Genomic DNA, 17,913 nt, shown 5'->3' with positions numbered 1-17,913 from the left:
TGTGTGAAATTTTGCAAGTGCCCTGTTCCCTTTCTCCAGTGTAGGGTAGCCGACCGGGCGCAGTCCTGGTTAACCTCCCTGCCTTTCATTTATCACTTGCTCTCTCTCTTGCAAGTGCACTTCTCCACACATCTAGTTTGGCCCAAGCAAGCTGTCGCACGTCGCCCTATAGACGCGGAACTAAAGTGGGAGAGCACGAGAGTGGGAAAGTGGTGCAGCTGTCGCTTGCCATCATCTGTTGCTCGCTGTTTGCAATCCCACCCGCGGTTCAATGGTGCCAGAAGCAGGATGTCCGCCATCTTCTGTAGAACTCAATAGTGTGAAAAAGCCTACTTCCTCTATTTTTACAAATTCGCACTCTGCACGAAATAGGTTCCATTGCTGTACCACCAAACTCACTATATGTTAGTATTAGTTCGAGCGGTTGTTTAAAAAGTTCCTTACGAAGAACAGCCTTGTTCCGCTTTTCGAGGTGAATTTCCGGAAGGGGCGATTACTACCTACACGATAAATCGCCACTCTGAACTAGCTAATTAAGAATATTTAGCAATTTGCTTTTAGTATTATTTACTTTGGGACGTACGTTTAAATTACGAAATTGAAGCCGGACAGTGCTGAACTCCTGCAAGCTTATCAAAGAACCCAAGGCCCACCCCTTTCCAGATATCCGCCCCCAAAATCTGCTAAGTCATGCAGTCGTATTCGCAGTTATTGTCCTGCACTGCCAGCGGGAGGCTTTTGACAACACAACCATTATATTATCAACTGCAACGCCAATGTATATATTGACAAATTTTAAGGACGGGTATCTCAAAAGTAGTGCTAGTCTTAGGATTTCTACTAATCAGGCACGCCTTCGCGATTGTTCCGCTTCAATTTCGCAATGGCTGCTCGTGCCTTAAAGTGAATCATTAAAAAAAGTGCATTAGTGAAATCTTAATTGGGTAACGGAAAACAGGTTTGACGTGCATGTGATGCCCCCCTTTTGAAGTAATCCACCCGAACATGCCGAATTGCGTCAAATGCTGGGGATGATCTTAAAGCGAATCTTTCTTCTGCAGTTGCGCGTCTTGGAATACGTACAAGCAGATAGTCACTCTCGTCGCGCGAGAGACTCTGTAAAGCAAGTCTAGCCGCAGCGCACGAATGCTTAACGTAACACACTCGCAAGGTTGTCATCGCACCGTCCGATCTTCGTGGTGGGCCTTGCCCCGCAATGACAGGACAGATAGGCTGGATTGGATGTCATAGGCCAAAAACATCCGCGACACTGAGCAGTCGCCAATACGAGCGACGTCTCCGTTTTGCCCGTATAGTACGAATCGCGAAATAACGGGGGTATTGCTTTTTAGGGCTTTACCGCAACAGCACAATTGTTGTGGCAAAGTGCCCTTTCGGTGAAGTGGACGGCCGCCGTGCCACCACCCGTACGCCGACAGCCTCTTCCTCGACCAATTCTGCGTTGTACTACGTAGAATATTCGTATATCGTGTTTATTCGCCATGTGAATATCGTTTCGCAACATGTTTTTTGTGACACAGTTTGCATTTTAGTTTGCGTTGCCTTGTGCTGCAGGCTGCAACGTAATCTTGAGCTCGCCGGGATTCTTGCACAGGATCGCATGCTTGCTCGCAGGTGCACACTGATCGCCGTGTTAGCGCTCGGGCAAATTTGATTTCACAAACCGCTTTCGGTTAGAACTGAGGTGTAACAGCGCGAAAAAGACGAGGACACAAGAAAACAAATACCACAGACACCTCAGTTCTAAGTATGAACCAACTAGCCCTCATCAAGATCTTACTAACGCTTTCGGTTGAAACTGAATTAAAGAAAAAAAAAAGATGGACGTACTTTTCTTGCTCAAACCGAAAACGGTGAACACTAGTTATATTGCACGTCATCTATCTTTATCAATAAATAAAACTAATTTAATAATTTCAGCAACCTAGAGTCCAGTGCATATATAATTATGGGTTAACGTGTAGGAAACTGTTTATCTCTGTACCACGCGCTTTTAAAGTTTGCAACGTTTTGCGACTCGATGACGAAATTGTTGCACCCTGTCTCAGTTAGGATTTCTTTTGTACGTGAAAAAAGAAATTATGTCGGAAAAGTAGTTGCAGATCCGTGGTGCGGAAGGATTGTTATGCCTAATATAAACATTTGAGTGGAAATTGAATATATATATATATATATATATATATATATATATATATATATATATATATATATATATATATATATATATATATATATATATATATATATATATATATATATATATATATATATATATATATATATATATATATATATATATATATATACGTCATCGCGCTTTCTCACTAGGCTGGTGCGTCGTTCATTTACACGGGGAGAATTTATGTAGTTGGAAATCAGTGCCAGAAATAGGTTTCCTCGACTAGTCCTTAACAACTTGCCGTACGCGCTCTCGCGTGCTTGCTACCTCAGCGTACCACGTAGAAGGAAGACGGATGCGGGAGCCCTGAAATCTCAAGCTCAACTCATTCGACGACTCAAAAGAGGCGCAAACGACTCAAAAGAGGCGCAAAGGACGCAATTCGAGTCTGTCTTCTTTACTACAACAAAAAGAATGAATTCAAGATTCAATGCGAGTGTGATTTATATTTTATTATTAGAGCGAGAAACGTCGTTGGGATGATCATACGCCAGTCTTAAAATAAGCTATATTTTCACCCTTGGAATGAAATATTGCGACATGTTTTTAAGTACTAGATTTACAAGTGCGGGGTAGTATTCTGTTAAATATTATTAAAAATTAGCTGCATTTATTTTTTTAAACGTCCCCAAAATGTAGCAATTTTCGCTATTATTGCAATTGTAGCATTTTTTGGATTTTATAACGAAATAAATACTTGGCGTAGTATACTTCTGTCTTTAGTTTTGCGAGAGACCTTCTTAAAACTTGTCAGAAATATTTTCAGCTTCATCGTCTTAGATAAAATGCCCCCAACCCGCCCAAGAAATCGAAATAAAAAAGAACCCTGATTATGGAGTCAACCGAGGCAGTTGTTCAAAAACCGAAGTTTGGAAATTTTTCAAGAACTTACTGGGATGTTATAAGCTTAACGTCCCGTGGATCTATAGTACTAGTAGTGTAGATTTACGGGAAAAAATTGGTGAGGCACAATGCCTTAATTTTAGAGTGATAGCCCTTCGAATTTGTAAATGCTGCAAGAAATTAAAGCGCATCTTTTCCACCTTTAGCGAAATGCGTTTTCTTCTTCAATAAATCCGCGCTACATTTCGCAAAACAAAGGTTCCTTGCTTTCTGCAGATACAGTTTCCTACCTCATACAAAAATTTCACTGAAAATTAAAAATAATCGCGACCCCCTGTCTTTTATCTGAACACACCCTCCGACGATCCAGGTATTGCCCGATACGCCTGCGGTTTGATGATTTTTCCCATCCGCTGTCACGACCACGATTGTTAATGACTAATGCTCTCAGTTATATAGTTCCTTATACTTACGTATAAGAGGGAAAGCTGTCGCTTCCGTGATGTTGCATAAACGAGAACACCGGGATGGGGTGGCTTCGGATTGGCATCTTTCTCGGAGAGCAACGACACCGCGAAGACGCGTCTGGTTAGCAGCGTTCCGTCTGTTGTTATTCATGTACGTATTATCCATTCTTTACCAAAACAACGTGTAAAATTCTGTTTTTTCGTTATTATCATTATGTAAAATTGTTCGTTCATTACATGAGAGCTGACGCTGAGTTTCGCAACGACATCAAACATGAACAGTACCGGTGGCTGCTATATATATATGATTGGAAGAAGCAGTACAAGTTTACCCTATCTGGACGTCAGCTTCAATCGTCTGCTTTTATTTTCTTCACCTAATTGTTAGATTGAATGTAAGTAAATAATAACGAAAGAGGTCTTACTGACAATCAAAAGCATTATAAGAAAATTTCATTCATCCTATGAAAACGTTACTTCTTGCGGAAATAACTATGTTTGACTCTGTGAATAACCTTCTCATCACCGTTTTCCTTTCGACAAACATCATACATCGCCTTCGATCTCTTGATCCAGACGACTAACGGGTATACAGGCCACGAGGCTATGTTGATGTCATCTGCAACTGCTGCTATACCTCGCTATACCTAAACAAAGTTCGCGTCATTTATATTCCAACAGTGCGTTGATTCTGCGCTTCTTAACCCAACTAACCCCGAAATTGAAGCTCCGGCTATGCGTGAAGACAGTGCCCCAAAGTTCTAAGCGTATGCCGTGACGCCAGGCGTAAGGTAAATTCGAGAAGCGTGAGAGATTGGCTAAAAGTGACTTGGCGTTGTAAAGCAAACCAGCTCGCAAAACAGGAAAAGGAGCAAGGACACAGCGAAGCGCGTCATCTCGTTGCTTTTATCTAACCTTGTTTACACACCGTTTTTTTCTTCGCAATGCATAACGTGCGCAAACTGCTGGGGACCTGAGCTGTACGTGCTTATACCACCTGATTCTGCGCAGCGCTGCTTATCTCACTGTAGTACTCTACACTTTATTCTCTCGGGCGTATTTGCGGATATCTTGTGTTTACTTGGCCAAACATTCTCGGGACAATAGGAGAAGCAGACTTAGGTCCGGCTCAGACCAACCCCTATGCCTTCGTTCAAAGAAATTATTTCGCTCAGTCAAGCGAAATAAAGACAACTGCGGTAAACTTAGCATATAAAGAAGTAGTAAGAGAGAACGAAACAAAGTTGTGCTCCTACTTCCTTTCTCTATACCGTTTCACGCTTATGCCACTAATAGTTTAATGAAACCCTTAATTACTTTCAAATTTTTTTAAAATAATATACATATACATTCTCCTAGTCTGACTTTTGAATCCCGTATTATTTTTTCTGTTCAAGAGTCCAGCTTAAACTTGGTTTTCGTCTTTTTATTTTGCGCAGCTTATGATTACATTTATCGCTGCTGCTCAAAGTTTCGCCAATGTGCCCTGCGACAACAACGTTACTTCTTGTTTTCTTGCATGTTTGCAGTCACTACTCTTTGACTTAAGGATTGTCACACGGTGATTACTCAAGGCTTTTTTGTATTCGAAAGCAAGTATACGTACAGTCGCGGACAGAATATTACGGACCATGAAATCTAAGAAAAAGCTGAATATCTCCGCAACCTCACAACGCAATCTGGTATTTGCATTTTGGACCTCGACTAGAATATGCTAACAACGTTGTCGTGAGCAGTTTTACTGGTTACTGCTGCAGGCTGCTCGGGAATTGAACGTTTTCGGAGATCCCGTGGTCCATTTTATTCTGTCCGCGACTGTACATAGACAGGAAATGTGCATTTATATCAATAGTCACTGTGGTCATTTACAGACCACTGCAAAACCTTTGATGAAGGCACAGATAATATACATTCCGCGAATAGCTCATCGGAGGGCGCATGTCTTTCGCCGCGCTTTTATAGGTGAGCCAAACTAAACTTACAATTGGATCACTTCATTTAAATTGAAGGGCCACGGAAGGCAAGACCATGGAAATAACGATAGTGCCAACACTTTGAGAGGGCAGGATCGAGTATGCCTATAAGGCATTGGTTTTACACGACTATATAAAAAACTTAGCGTCAGGCAAAGGCACAATCACAAAGGAAAAAAAAATTATGCCCGCGACAATGACATGACATAGAGTGCATGGTGGAAACATTCGCAACGTAAACTTTCGGCACGCGTTACAGAGGCAAGTAATAAACGCTAATAAAGATAAGTTAATATGTACGTCGTAACGATGAAAACTACAAGCTGCATAATAGTCGGTGAGAAACAAAGCTTTATTAATGAGGCCAACTACAGCTGAGACTCCATATACACATTACACGTGAACATTAAACAAGTGCCGCCGAAAATGACCTGCTTGAACTGTAAACCGAGCTTGTATTTAAGAAAAAAACCAGAAAAAAAAAAGACGTACACAGGAAACATACAAGAAAAGGGCAAAGAGGCTGGTTTCCAGCCTCTTTCCTGTCTTTACTGTTTTTTTTTAAATAAAATGCACCAACTAGTCAAACAACGTGTTTTACTAGAAAAGCGAGCTTGTTTATTTATTATTTTTATTTATGTCTGCGTACGCATGTGTGAAGATAGCGCGAAAAAAGAAAAGTGAGGAGAGAAATAGGGTACTAGAAACATGAAGATGTCAGCCCCACATGGTAAAGTAAAACATACAAAAAATTGTTCGATTTCAGTTTTTGTATGACTATGGTTTTTCTCCTTTTCTTTCACCTTTTATCCCTTTCTTTTCTTTTTATTTAGGTTATTGCCTCGATGCGTCTTGGCTGTCGTTCGGTTTTTCGAAGTCGCATTTGCATTAGCAGGCCACCGGTATCCATTTCCAGTCGGACAGGTAACCAGATGGCATGCAAAAGGATAGACAGTTGGGCGAGTTGGTATGGTAACATGATCTTGCGCGAAGTGAACACAGACACAGACACGTCTTGTCTGCTCCTTTCTGTGTCTGTGTTCACGTCGCGCTACAAGCCAAGATCATGCAACCAGATGGCATGCCAGCCCACCTGACAAAATTTCGTCTTCTTTAACATTTATTACCGTCTAAGTCACGGTGCCGGGCCGCCTTCATCAAGTTACAGATCGACCGGCAATGTTCTGGGAAACAAAAACAACCATTGACAACGATTACTGAAAGAGTATCAACACAACAAACGCTTCACTGTTTTTTCGGTCGATGCTGTGTAAGCCATTGTCACCTGCCGTTGTGCTTACCTCACAGACAACAAAGCCGCAGCTTAACATACCGAATAAGAGATGTCCAAATACACGTCTCAGCGACGGTTTCCTCTCGGTGAGGAATTTTGCAAGCTGCACGCGCCGGAAGTAATTGCAGAGCCGGAAACACGCCATAGCTGCCATGTTTTGGACGTTGCCTATTGCATATATAGTGTGGCCTCCGTCGGAATGCGGCCCCGATGGTCTGGGTTCGAACTCGTGACCTAGTGGTCAGCAAAAAGAACGTCATAGCCACTGAGTCATCGCGTAGGGTTGGAGCGCGACTCAAACGAATAACGAAGGTCGAAACCATAAGCCACTTGAGACACAAATCGAGTCGGATATCATCGCATCATATTTCGGGCTTGGCTTTCTTGACATTCTAAGTTAGGTTAGACACATGAAGTAATCTATCTTAAAAAAAAAACAGTTTTCGCTAATGTCGCTGTAATAACAGGTTGATTATTCAACAAAAATGAAAGCAAAGTTCCAATTTTGATTTCTTTTTCTTTTAATTTTGCGCCGCTAGCCCAGCTGTGACACTTCAATGAAACATCACGAATTTGGAAGTATTTTTGTATTTGGAACGTTGTGAGGCTCAGTAAAGGTTTTTAAAACTTGACGAGTTCAAGTCGTGGGCTATTTTAGGATGATATGCAATCCAGATTTAGCGACAGAAAGTAACTATAGATTCCGAACAGGCGCTGTCACAATCAATGACGTTACAGCGATATGGTGCATGAGTTAACTTCAAGGTGGCCTCGCCATACGCCCTTCGTGTTTAGCGTTCTTTTCTGGCTTGCCAATGCAACCTATTCGAACTGTAAGAGTGGCTTTCGTTTCTGGTATTCTGGAATGGCAATGTATTTACTAATACGGAACAAGTTACTTCTTCTATTTAAGTATCTCTTTAGGAGCCAGGCTTCTTCCCGCGACCAGACAGCCAAGCGAACTTCCCATCACTTTCATTCCTGCCAAGTTACTGGCAGCATTAGACTTACACGGCACTTTGAATGGGATCAGTTATGCTCATACGTATATAGTGCTGGAGAGGTACATTCGTCTTGGTTAAAGATATACTAAAGAGAGACATGCAGATAAGCGACATTAGTAAATTACTATTCCGCAGTAGCAACACGGCCATTTTAGCATGAGATGTCTTGGCGAGACAAGTAAAAGATGCAAAATATATACGAAAGTGGCATCTTGCACTTTTGAGAGCGTCGTCTGCCGTCTCGTTAATTTGTTATCCACAAAGAGTGACCGAAGAAAAGAATTAAAGAAATCGAAGGCTCAACCCAGCTGGCCTCGAGAACATTTCCTGCACGAAAATGTTATGGTTAAGAGAGAGAGAGAAAAAAAAATTGACACGGTATCCCGCCCTGCAAAAGCGGATGTCCAGCGAAACTGTTGAAAAACGCCACTACAACTGCTGAGATGGGAATGCAATGATTTATTGCTTTAGAGTGGTATAGCAACGGCAATTTAGAATAATTGTAGCAATGGGAGTAATGGTAATTTTTACAGCACGCCGTCGCTGGTCTCATTGCTGTTTGTTTTTCCCTTTGTTGATCCTCGTATTTACGCTGCTCCTCAGGAGTCCTATACTAAGCGTTGCCTACCCATAGTGGTGCTGCAACAACAATGAAATCGGTTGCTTGGCTGGTTCTGTTATATACGATAGGCTAATGACGTCACTCCCCACGTCGCAAGCTGCCGTCGCCAGGGCAGCTTGCGCAAGAGTAACATTTACCGGGAAACGTATGCGGGGAGCGATACGTGCTTCGCATTGTTATCAGAAGCGTCTTATCATCAATTATGTGGGTCGGATGCTTGTCTTGTGCTTGCTCTTTATTGAAGCAAATGCTTTTCTGTATGTTGTATGCATGATTACAAAGAATGTATGCACTTTTCGCTTTACTTTTCTGTGTGCTTGAAGCCTGCTTCACCTCCGCCGCGGGTCGGCCCGGTATTTGACTACCTCTGGGATCGACCCACATTTTTGCCGACGGACGACGACATGAGAGATATCCGACCAACGGGAGGCTAACAACTTCACTGTAAAAAAAAAAATCTTCGAAATTCGTGACGTCACGTTGACGCCGGTACGAAGTCTGTGATTGCTTACGGTTTCGCCAAGAATTAGAATAAATTAATCTGCATGAAGTGACACAGGGACGGTCTGACGGTAGGAATATCGGAGATGGGGCACCCGTGGGGAGTATCCTTTTACACCACGCTGGTGTGGACGGTGACGGGGAGTCACAAAGAGAGAGAAAGAGCGAAAATCTTATTTATTACAGAATATAATGACGTCTGATTAGCTTACCTGGGGTAGCATTGGTGCACCATAGCAAAAGAAAGAGAAATATGGAGAAAAAAAATGAAACGTACAGAAGCAGCAGCAGCAGCAGCAGTAGTAGTAGTAGTAGTAGTAGTAGTAGTAGTAGTAGTAGTAGTAGTAGTAGTAGTAGTAGTAGTAGTAGTAGTATATATGGTGAGCTGCGAGCGCCAAATTGAGTGCGTGATGTTCGCTATTTTCAGTCATTTTATGCACACGAATGGCCCACGCGATATGCACACGTTACACAGCGGGAAGTCGTTCGCAGGCAGATTTTATGAGCACGAAGACATCATTTATGTACTACGTGCACTAAATACATAAACTCGTGCGTCGACAAACAGAAGGCGTACATCCGAAAGGAACAAAAATTGTTATGCATAAGAGCATAAGAGGTTAACCATGCAGAGTTGTCCTCCAGAAAGTATTCTGCGCTCCTGTACCACCGCAGAGTGGCTGAGACATAGAATCATGCATGTACTGGCATGAATCGGTTGGCCAAGTTCAAATTCTCGCAGCACAATGATAATTTGTTTTTCTTTGTAATTTTTTCACAAACCCACAAACGATTTCGCGATTCCAGCGAACGGCAACGGCAGCCATCAAGACCAGGAGAATGAGCCCGTAACAGCTATCGCTGTAAGAAGGTGTCCCTATAATGTGAGGTAAGCGTGAAATTAGGTCGATAGAAATGCATACTCCGTTCTTACAAATACCACTGACCTTTCAATGCGGCTTTAGGGAAACCCTCGAAAATTTAGTAACGCTTTCAAGCGGACTGTAAACTAATACATTTTATTTGTGCGTGCGCTTTAGGCATTCTGGTTAAAGAATTACGATATCTGTTTTATTTGGAGGCGCCTTAATTGCACGATTAGCCGCGTGTACAGGAATGCGGCAGTACACGCATCGAATTGGGCTTCTAGCACACCGCATCCACGTAATTGGAGGTAAAGCGCTATACAGGAAGGCGAATCGCATTAACGCGTCAGGAGAGCGTAGTTCGAGACGGGTTAAGTCGCCTCGACTTAACCCGTCTTAACAGCACGTGGTGTGCTGCGCGAAACGCCACTGTCGCGTTTATGTAAATGCTGCTATGGTCACGATGAGAAATGCGAGATGCCGCTGTCGCATTGATGTAAACGCGGCCATGGATGCGATGAGAAATGCGAAACTCTACTGTCGCAATGATCTAAACGTGGCCATGGATGCGATGAGAAATGCGAAACTTTACTGTCGAGTCGATGTAAAGCGGCTATGGATGCGGTGAGAAATGCGAAACGCCACTGTCGCATTGATGTAAACGCGGCTACGAATGCGATTAGAAATGAGAGGTGCCGCTGTCGCATTGATGTGAACGCGGCCATGGATGCGATTAGAAATTGCGAGACGCCACTGTCGTACTGATGTAAACGCGGCCACAGATGCGACGAGAAATGCAAAACGCCACCGTCGCACTGGTGTAAACGCGGCTATGGGCTACAGTAGCTATGTTACTCGGCTGCTGAGCTTGAGGTTGTGCATTGATTCTCGGTTGCGGCACGGTCGCTTTCCGACGGGGACATAATGTAAAAAAAAAAAAACTCGTATTGTAAGCTTTGAGTGAAATTAGAATTCCAGGTAGACAAAACTATCACGCAGCCGTCTAGTGTATATATCGCTGCCTAAATTACTGCCCGATCGTGGGTTTGGCGCTTGTGTATATATGTGGCACATATGACACTCTGCATCCGTACGCATATAGGAGGCGTTTCAGAAAACGAGTGCAGTAATTTTTTTTCTTTAAGGAAGGAAGATGAGCTACTTGAGTGACTTCCTCCGTGGATTACTTTTGGCACAGTGGCATATAGATATTAAAATTACTCGATGCAGTGAGTTGACAACTGATTATAAAAATTATGCGAATTAACTTTTTCACCAAAAGCGTAAGACGATTGATACTAATGCGAGACTTGATGCCTCGTTGTCAGAACAGTTTATGACCGCTTCCAGACTTGCACGTCACTCATGCATGGGCGCCTGTACTGCATACGAGTGTTTGTTGTCTGGAATTCATAACTTCGCAGAAATTAGCAGCGCCTAATTTTTGTTAGTGTAGAGACTTTTTACAGCGAGCAATCTGCGCACCGCCCACCAGGAGCCGCCCCAGGCGCGCCGTCATTGAACACCTCTTGAATCGCGCGGAATCAAGCAGGCATGAGCTGCTGCCGCAAGCTCCAGCAACGTTCCGCCGAGAGGCTGGGGATCGCTTAATGACATTTAATTAAAACGTTGAAGAGCAAAGGAAATGCGTGCTCTGACGTGAACTGCAAGAACTGCGACCGCGACTTGAATGTATGGGATGAGACTGCGTACAAATTCCATCCGCCTCAGCTGCACAAGGAGTGCCCGGTGTTTGCGACCGTTCGTCATGCACACTTCCCCGCAAGGCGAGCACAACAAGCTCTACACTGGATATAGCCAGTTGCCGGCAAGCGCGACTGACGCACTCGAACAGCTTCACTTTCGATATCAGCGAACTCAAGTGAGGAACAATGGGCAGACGCCGCGAGTTTTCATTTCCGCGCCGTGAATCAAACAGCCGGCGAGCGATCGCTCGGCCACTTGCAACATTTTAGTCACGCGCGTGTTCGCGAATACATTTTAATCTGCGCTGTAGGTAATCAGAAAAGCATTCCGAAGTTATTACATGATCAGCGCTGGCGACAGGAGTGACGCATGTGGGAACCAACCATCGTGATGATCGGAGCAGGTCGCAAACGGACTTCCTTCGGCGCACGCACACGCGCCTATTACCGAACGAAGTTGTCGCCCATATACAGAGTTGACAACAGACGCAGGGTCGTAACAGCCTTCGAAGTGCACTGTTCTAAAGACTAGAACATAAAGGGTAAAAGGAAACGTCATGCTGCTGTACGTCCGTCGCATACAGTCGGTAAGCTTGCACATGTATTAAGATTGCAGTGCAGACTGAACGGATAAATGAAAGGTATGCGCTGCCTCTGCGGCGTTGGCCGAAGTCTTGCGTCTTCTACCCGCTCACTACTCACGGTGGGAGCCGAAATGACGGCTTTCTGAGCCGTGCCCGCGGCCGCCTTCGCCATTGTAAACAAGCGCGCAAACGCCGTTCAGAAGGCGCTCAATGGCGGGCGCTGTCACGTGACCAAACATGGCGGCGCCCATGGGTTTGATACTGTAAACGGTCTATATAAAAACGGCTATGAACTCTACCGATTACGGGCTCCAAGTGTCGCGTTAGTACTGACCCTCTGATAATTCAATATAAAAAGTTAAGTAACCGAATTTTCATAATCACTTTCGCAATTACTGTGTACAGTAACTTTTCGCTGCGCGCCCTCATATAAGATTGCCTGCATGGTTAAAACATTTCTAGAAAACAATGGACCTCTTTCGACTTCAGTATTTGCACGACGTAATTGTCTCACTAAAAGACATGTTCAGTTTTTCTTCAACCTCTCATTAAGTGATAGACTTTACTGAAAGCGCAGAATTTCCTACTCTGGAGGTAAGATATGATTTTTTTTTCCCGCTGGGTATTAAAAATGTCGTACACTTCATAAACTGTGCTAAACAATACGTTGTATTTGCATATACATTTCACCCTTATAAACCAAACTGTCTCTGTATCGTACGCTATTTCATCACCATTCTTCGAATTTCTGTGTTTCCGCTGGGGATCGTATATCTGTTGTATTTGTGCAGTGTTCTATTACACCGACATTTCCTTCTTTTTTATTCTATACGATCGTATATAAAGCTGACATACTCTGTATAACTTAGCATGTTAATTGATATTATTACATGGACCTATTGCTAGCCTTGTCTTAGGACCAAGGTGGTTGTTATGCAAACTCCGACTTCTAATTGAATAATTCTTCTTCTACGGTGGACGCTGCTGTGGTAAAAACAAGATCTCGAGGAAATTGTGCAGTCTCATCTTCTTCACACATATTTATAGATTTTTGGGGTGAATTTTTCCGAAACGCCTTGTCCATTTTCGGTATCTTGGTCTTATTAGTCAATATGTTGCCTTGCGGCGGCGTCGGCCTCCAAGCCTGTCACGCGGCAGAGAGAGAGAGATCGCTTCGCCGCAGCGCCGGGCAGCCTTCCGCATCGGCGCTCCAAGGCAAGGGTGGCGAGAGCGACTGTGGGCGGTACCGCAGGCACCAACGGTCACCCGAAGGTGCGCTTCCCTTTCCGAAGTGTGATTTGTACCACCCACCGAGACAGTGCCTTGACACGCGCGCAGTTTCCTGTCGGTCGTATAGGCTGCGCAGTTTTTCTTTCTTTAAAAGCAAACAATCTCTATCTCGAAAGAACGTTGGCTCACCGTCGTCACGTGACGCTGCAGGCAATCAGCCCGTTCACGTGGTTGCAGGATCCGTGTTCTTTATTCCCTTCGCCGACGACTGAGTGTACCTGCCTACCCCCCCCCCCTAAAAAATAGAAGAAAAAGAAAACAGCGAGATTTTTTTTTTTTTCGAACTGTAGCGTGCGCGGAGAAATTGCTGTTATACTTTGTTGTATAGCGCAGGCAGAACGACAAAGACACGTCAGAAAAACACACAGCGCTGTCTAATGTGCCTTTCTGTGTCCCTGTCGTTCTGCCTGCGCTACTGCAGAGTAGAAAGTGCCATACAAACAAGCCCGTACAGCTACCCTCATTGACTGGAATTTGCGGTGTTAGCCGTGGCCGACGAATATGCATACCATATCAGCCCAAATTGAAACGCGATCAAGAATAAGCCGATCAGAACGCCTGTTACTCACTATCAGACACGGGAGCGCAACGTGGAATCACTGTGTAGACGCTGTCTAAGCATGGTTTACAGTCCCAAACTCCAAGGGCAGGTTTCGGAGCCTAAAGTGAGCCACGATTGTAAACGCTAAAACGCTGTGGAACCTCGAAGCGCAACACATTGTAGTTTTAGACTTGTTCGCGTGTGAATTTATGCTGATAGTACGTTTGTTTTCCAGCTTTGCGACAATGACGCGACCATCGGCAAGTATCCTGTACGTGGGCAACCCTGTTCTCTCTTTATACGACAGCGACCACTGGTGTACCGACACATCATTCACTGTCATCGATCGCTCGCTCGGCGAAGAACGTCAGTCACTCGACATAATATGCCACCTAATGTGCATATATTATAGCTCTTTATAGGTGCTTTATATTTATGTATTCATTCTATATCACCTGCCTTCTTTTCTTCTTGCTTTAGATTTTTTTTAAAGAAATCGCCAGTGACAGTGAGCGTTGTTGCGCTTATTATTCAGGTAGATTTCTGCACGAGGTGAAAGTTATATTGACGAGAACTCACAATGTCAAGGTAACTAAATAAAATATTGACTAATTAGCTCTTCAATTATTCGCTTTCGCCACATTTTGCTCTTACGAAATTAAAGTGGTGCAGTAGTGAAGCCAGTCTGTTAAGGAAAAAGAAAGCATGCTACCAGACTAGCCCCACGTTCCAAAATTTCGTTTTTAAGACATGCACGAAAAACATTTGCCATTCCAGTTATCGGTTTTCCCAAGGCCGCCCTCGGGCAGCTCGGGGCGATCTTCACTGAAACTTCAATGCTTTTTTTTTCTATCATAATTTGGGAGCGGGTATATCTCAAATATGGTTCCAGTCTTAGGGTGTCTGCGAAGCATGAGATGACTTCACTACTGAACTACAACTTGTGCCCTAAATGGAATAAATAACTAACACCTAATTAGTGAATTTTTCTAACTAAACTGCTTCAGAGAACGTTATTCTTCCCAACACCGCTCGTTCTCTTTGCAGTACGCTCTCACAGGATAAAATATACGGCGCGGTGATTGCTTCCCACATGAACGACATGCACTTTTCCAAGCCGCTAATAATGCGGTAATGGGACACACACGCTTCACAGATGCCACGGCGAGTATGCACGGCCCAAGTGTCGATTCACTCCAAGCATGATCTCGTCTTCACCCGCAGGCGCACCATGCATTTTGCCTTGTGAATCTCACACGTCGACATCTTGAACATTCTGCGATTGACAGATTTTTATGTGTCCTTATAAAGAGTATCCTTTGGCATGCATTCGAACACGAGTAAATGAAGCCATAATTGTACATCTCTTTGTGTCTGCAAGTGAATGGCAAAGCTACGTAAAGATACGTTCGCAGCGTGAGCACAGCCGACTTAAATGTCGGTATTTTGTCATTAGTTCTATAAACCGTGGGTACTGCCGTATTCCGCCATATTGCCAAATTCAGAAAGGGTCGCATTTTGAGCCAATCAGAGAGCCCGTAGCAGTCCCCTGGGCCAATCAAACCTGACAAGATGACGAATTCGATAATGTGGTGGAATTTGACAATGTTTAGAATAGTACCCCTGGAGTTTGTTTCATCTGTACACTGACAAGCCATGCATGGAAGTCAGCTTTCCGATATCCTTGAAAATTTAGGTATGTAGTCGCAGTATCCTGCTGCTATGAATCTGCATGAGCGTAGAAAGAAAGAAAGAAAGAAAGAAAGAAAGAAAGAGAGAAAGAAAGAAAGAAAGAAAGAAAGAAAGAAAGAAAGAAAGAAAGAAAGAAAGAAAGAAAGAAAGAAAGTAATACGCAAGCAAAGGATTGAACGGCGAGATATGGAAAGGAATTTGGAAGACGTGATATTAAGTGACAGAAAAGGCGACAGTATAGATTAGAGAACGTGTATATGATATTGTAGTTGAGATCAAAAGGGGAAAGTAGAGGTCAACAGGTCACGTGATGCGTAGAAGAGATAAGCTGCTCAAAGAAGGAAAACGCAGTAGGGGGTGCAGAGGAGGCAGATGTAATATGATGAGGTTGAAGCGGAATAGGGTCAAGTCAGAATTTGGGAATAATTATTTATCCTTCGCCGAACTTTAAAAAATCCCGATGGCAGCATAACTCATCTCGAAACAAATGTTGTCCAATCGTGCCCTCTGACATCTATCGCTATGTGGTCCCATATCACTGCACACAGGCCGCGGACCATTTAGTAAAATCAGGTCGCCGAGAAACGGCAAAGAGTCAAGCGTCGCGGCTCACCTCGTCCAGTTCAGTGAAGGGGCCCCCGACATGAGCCTCGCCTCGTCTGCCACGCTGTCGTCAAGACGAACGCTAACTCGCACAACTATACGTCCACACCTTGTTGACTCCCCAACGTGATAAAAAAAAAAAAGACGACAGTATGTACTAGAAGCGAAGCTCGAGAAACGCGAGGGCGTCTCGTTTAGGGAAGCCCCGTCTATAGTGTGCGTGCGCGAAATGACGCGGGTCAAACGACTGCTGCGGAGAAGGGGGTGTCACCGGAAAGGATCATCGACGCTGCATACGGTAAAACAATAAACGCGGGCGGCGGCCCGTTGTGTGTGCTCTTCGATACAGCGCCCGCGGCCCAGCGCCAGCTCGCACGGACCCGCGCGGGCAGCCGCCGCAGGCCCCGGGAATCGGGGCCCCTCATCTCTCGCCTTCCAACCGCGGACGGGCCCCCCGTAAATCAGGCGCGCAAGCAGCGCCTCGCTGCGCCGCCGTCGGCGCGATCGCCCCGCGAGGCGGTACGCGCGGGTCCGGCCCACGGCCTGGGCGGTCCCCCCGTAGGCGGGGTCCAATGGGCCCGCTCGGCCTTCCGGCGCCGCTCACCGCCACCGCTCGCCGGCAGCAGAGCGCACCATGTTCCCGGCGCGGCAGGAAGTTGGGCCCGCGGCGGCGGCGGCCGCCTTCCAGTACGCGGCGGCCACCTGCTACCCGACCAGCTGCTCGCCGCCCCCGCAGTACGCCGGCTTCGGCCCCGCCGTGCACGGGGGCCTGGTGGACGCCGTCGACTGGACCGGGGGAGGCTACCGCTACGACGACTGGGCCACCCTGCAACAGCAGCAGCAGCAACAGCCCACGGCGCAGGGCCTGTACGGAGGCTACGCGGCGGTGCCCGAACCCCCGACCACGAGCCCGGACTCCGGCCTGGCCCCGTCGGACCTGAGCGGCGGCACGCCCTCGCCGGGACTCGTGCAGCCGCAGCCGGTGTCCAGGCCGGCGCCGGCGCGGTCGCCCTACGAGTGGATGATGAAGCCCTCGTACCAGGTGCAGCCGAACCCCGGTGAGCATCTTCTCCGCTGCATACGCCCTCCCGAGGCGACGTCGTGGAACGCGAGAACGTGCTCTTGTTCTCGCCTCACCTTGTACAGCGAACATGCGCCGCAGAACGGGTCGAACGCGGCGTGGACCTCCCTGTATAAGGCCATTCGCGAACCACTCGGTCCGTCCATTTCGCGAACGTCAGTGGGGCCCAAGAGGAGGACAGGAGGCTCTCTTCGTTTTGGAGACACGCTTTTCACCGCTCATCCGCGGACGATCGTGCATCGCTCAGCCCCGAAAACATTTATCCGGTCTCTAACTAGACACGCCCACAGCCCGTGCGTTCGCAGCGACCCACATCACTTCAAAGCGCTAACGCCGTAACTCACAGTGGTACGCGATCGTTCCGCAGGGACCTCTCAGCGCCGTGCGCGGAGGCTGCTCTCCGAGCCCACGCGCCGAGGATGGCTGAAAGCGCGCACCCGCAGCACCCTCCCCGGTGCCGATTATCGGACTAGCTATAAACGCTGCGAAGCCATTCGCAGTCCGATCGTTTAAAGACTGCAGCGGCTACCGCATGGAAGCCGCTCTTCCTTTAATGGCCGTCGTATATCATCAGATACGACGGGACGAGTGCGCGTGACGCGTGCCGCTTCGCGGTCTTCCTATATTGCACGCCATACAGTGGAAC

General features: G+C 45.9%; 2 protein-coding genes across 4 annotated transcripts in view; one reads left to right on the top strand and one right to left on the bottom strand.

Annotated features, from left to right (window-relative positions):
* The window catches only part of LOC135909699 (structural maintenance of chromosomes protein 3-like), an 85,791-nt gene extending 72,247 nt beyond the window's left edge, over positions 1–13,544 (bottom strand). The window contains exon 1 of the mRNA XM_065441737.2: positions 13,480–13,544. The gene's annotated coding sequence lies outside the window, so the exon portion shown is untranslated. The remainder of the gene's footprint in view (positions 1–13,479) is intronic.
* A 2,777-nt stretch (positions 13,545–16,321) lies between these two features.
* Positions 16,322–17,913, top strand: part of LOC135909700 (homeobox protein CDX-1-like) — a 32,545-nt gene continuing 30,953 nt past the window's right edge. For 2 of the 3 annotated variants that reach the window (XM_065441740.1, XM_065441738.1), the window contains exon 1: positions 16,322–17,244. In XM_065441740.1, the coding sequence (XP_065297812.1) occupies positions 16,821–17,244 (424 nt within the window). In that variant the 5' untranslated portion in view covers positions 16,322–16,820. The remainder of the gene's footprint in view (positions 17,245–17,913) is intronic. The other variant, XM_065441741.1, reaches the window with a different exon arrangement.

The sequence above is a fragment of the Dermacentor albipictus genome, chromosome 3 (genome assembly GCF_038994185.2).
Source record: "Dermacentor albipictus isolate Rhodes 1998 colony chromosome 3, USDA_Dalb.pri_finalv2, whole genome shotgun sequence".
In the NCBI taxonomy this organism is placed as follows: Eukaryota; Metazoa; Arthropoda; class Arachnida; order Ixodida; family Ixodidae; genus Dermacentor; species Dermacentor albipictus.
The sequence above is the reverse complement of the archived record's forward strand: the minus strand, read 5'-3'. Positions and strand labels throughout refer to the sequence as shown.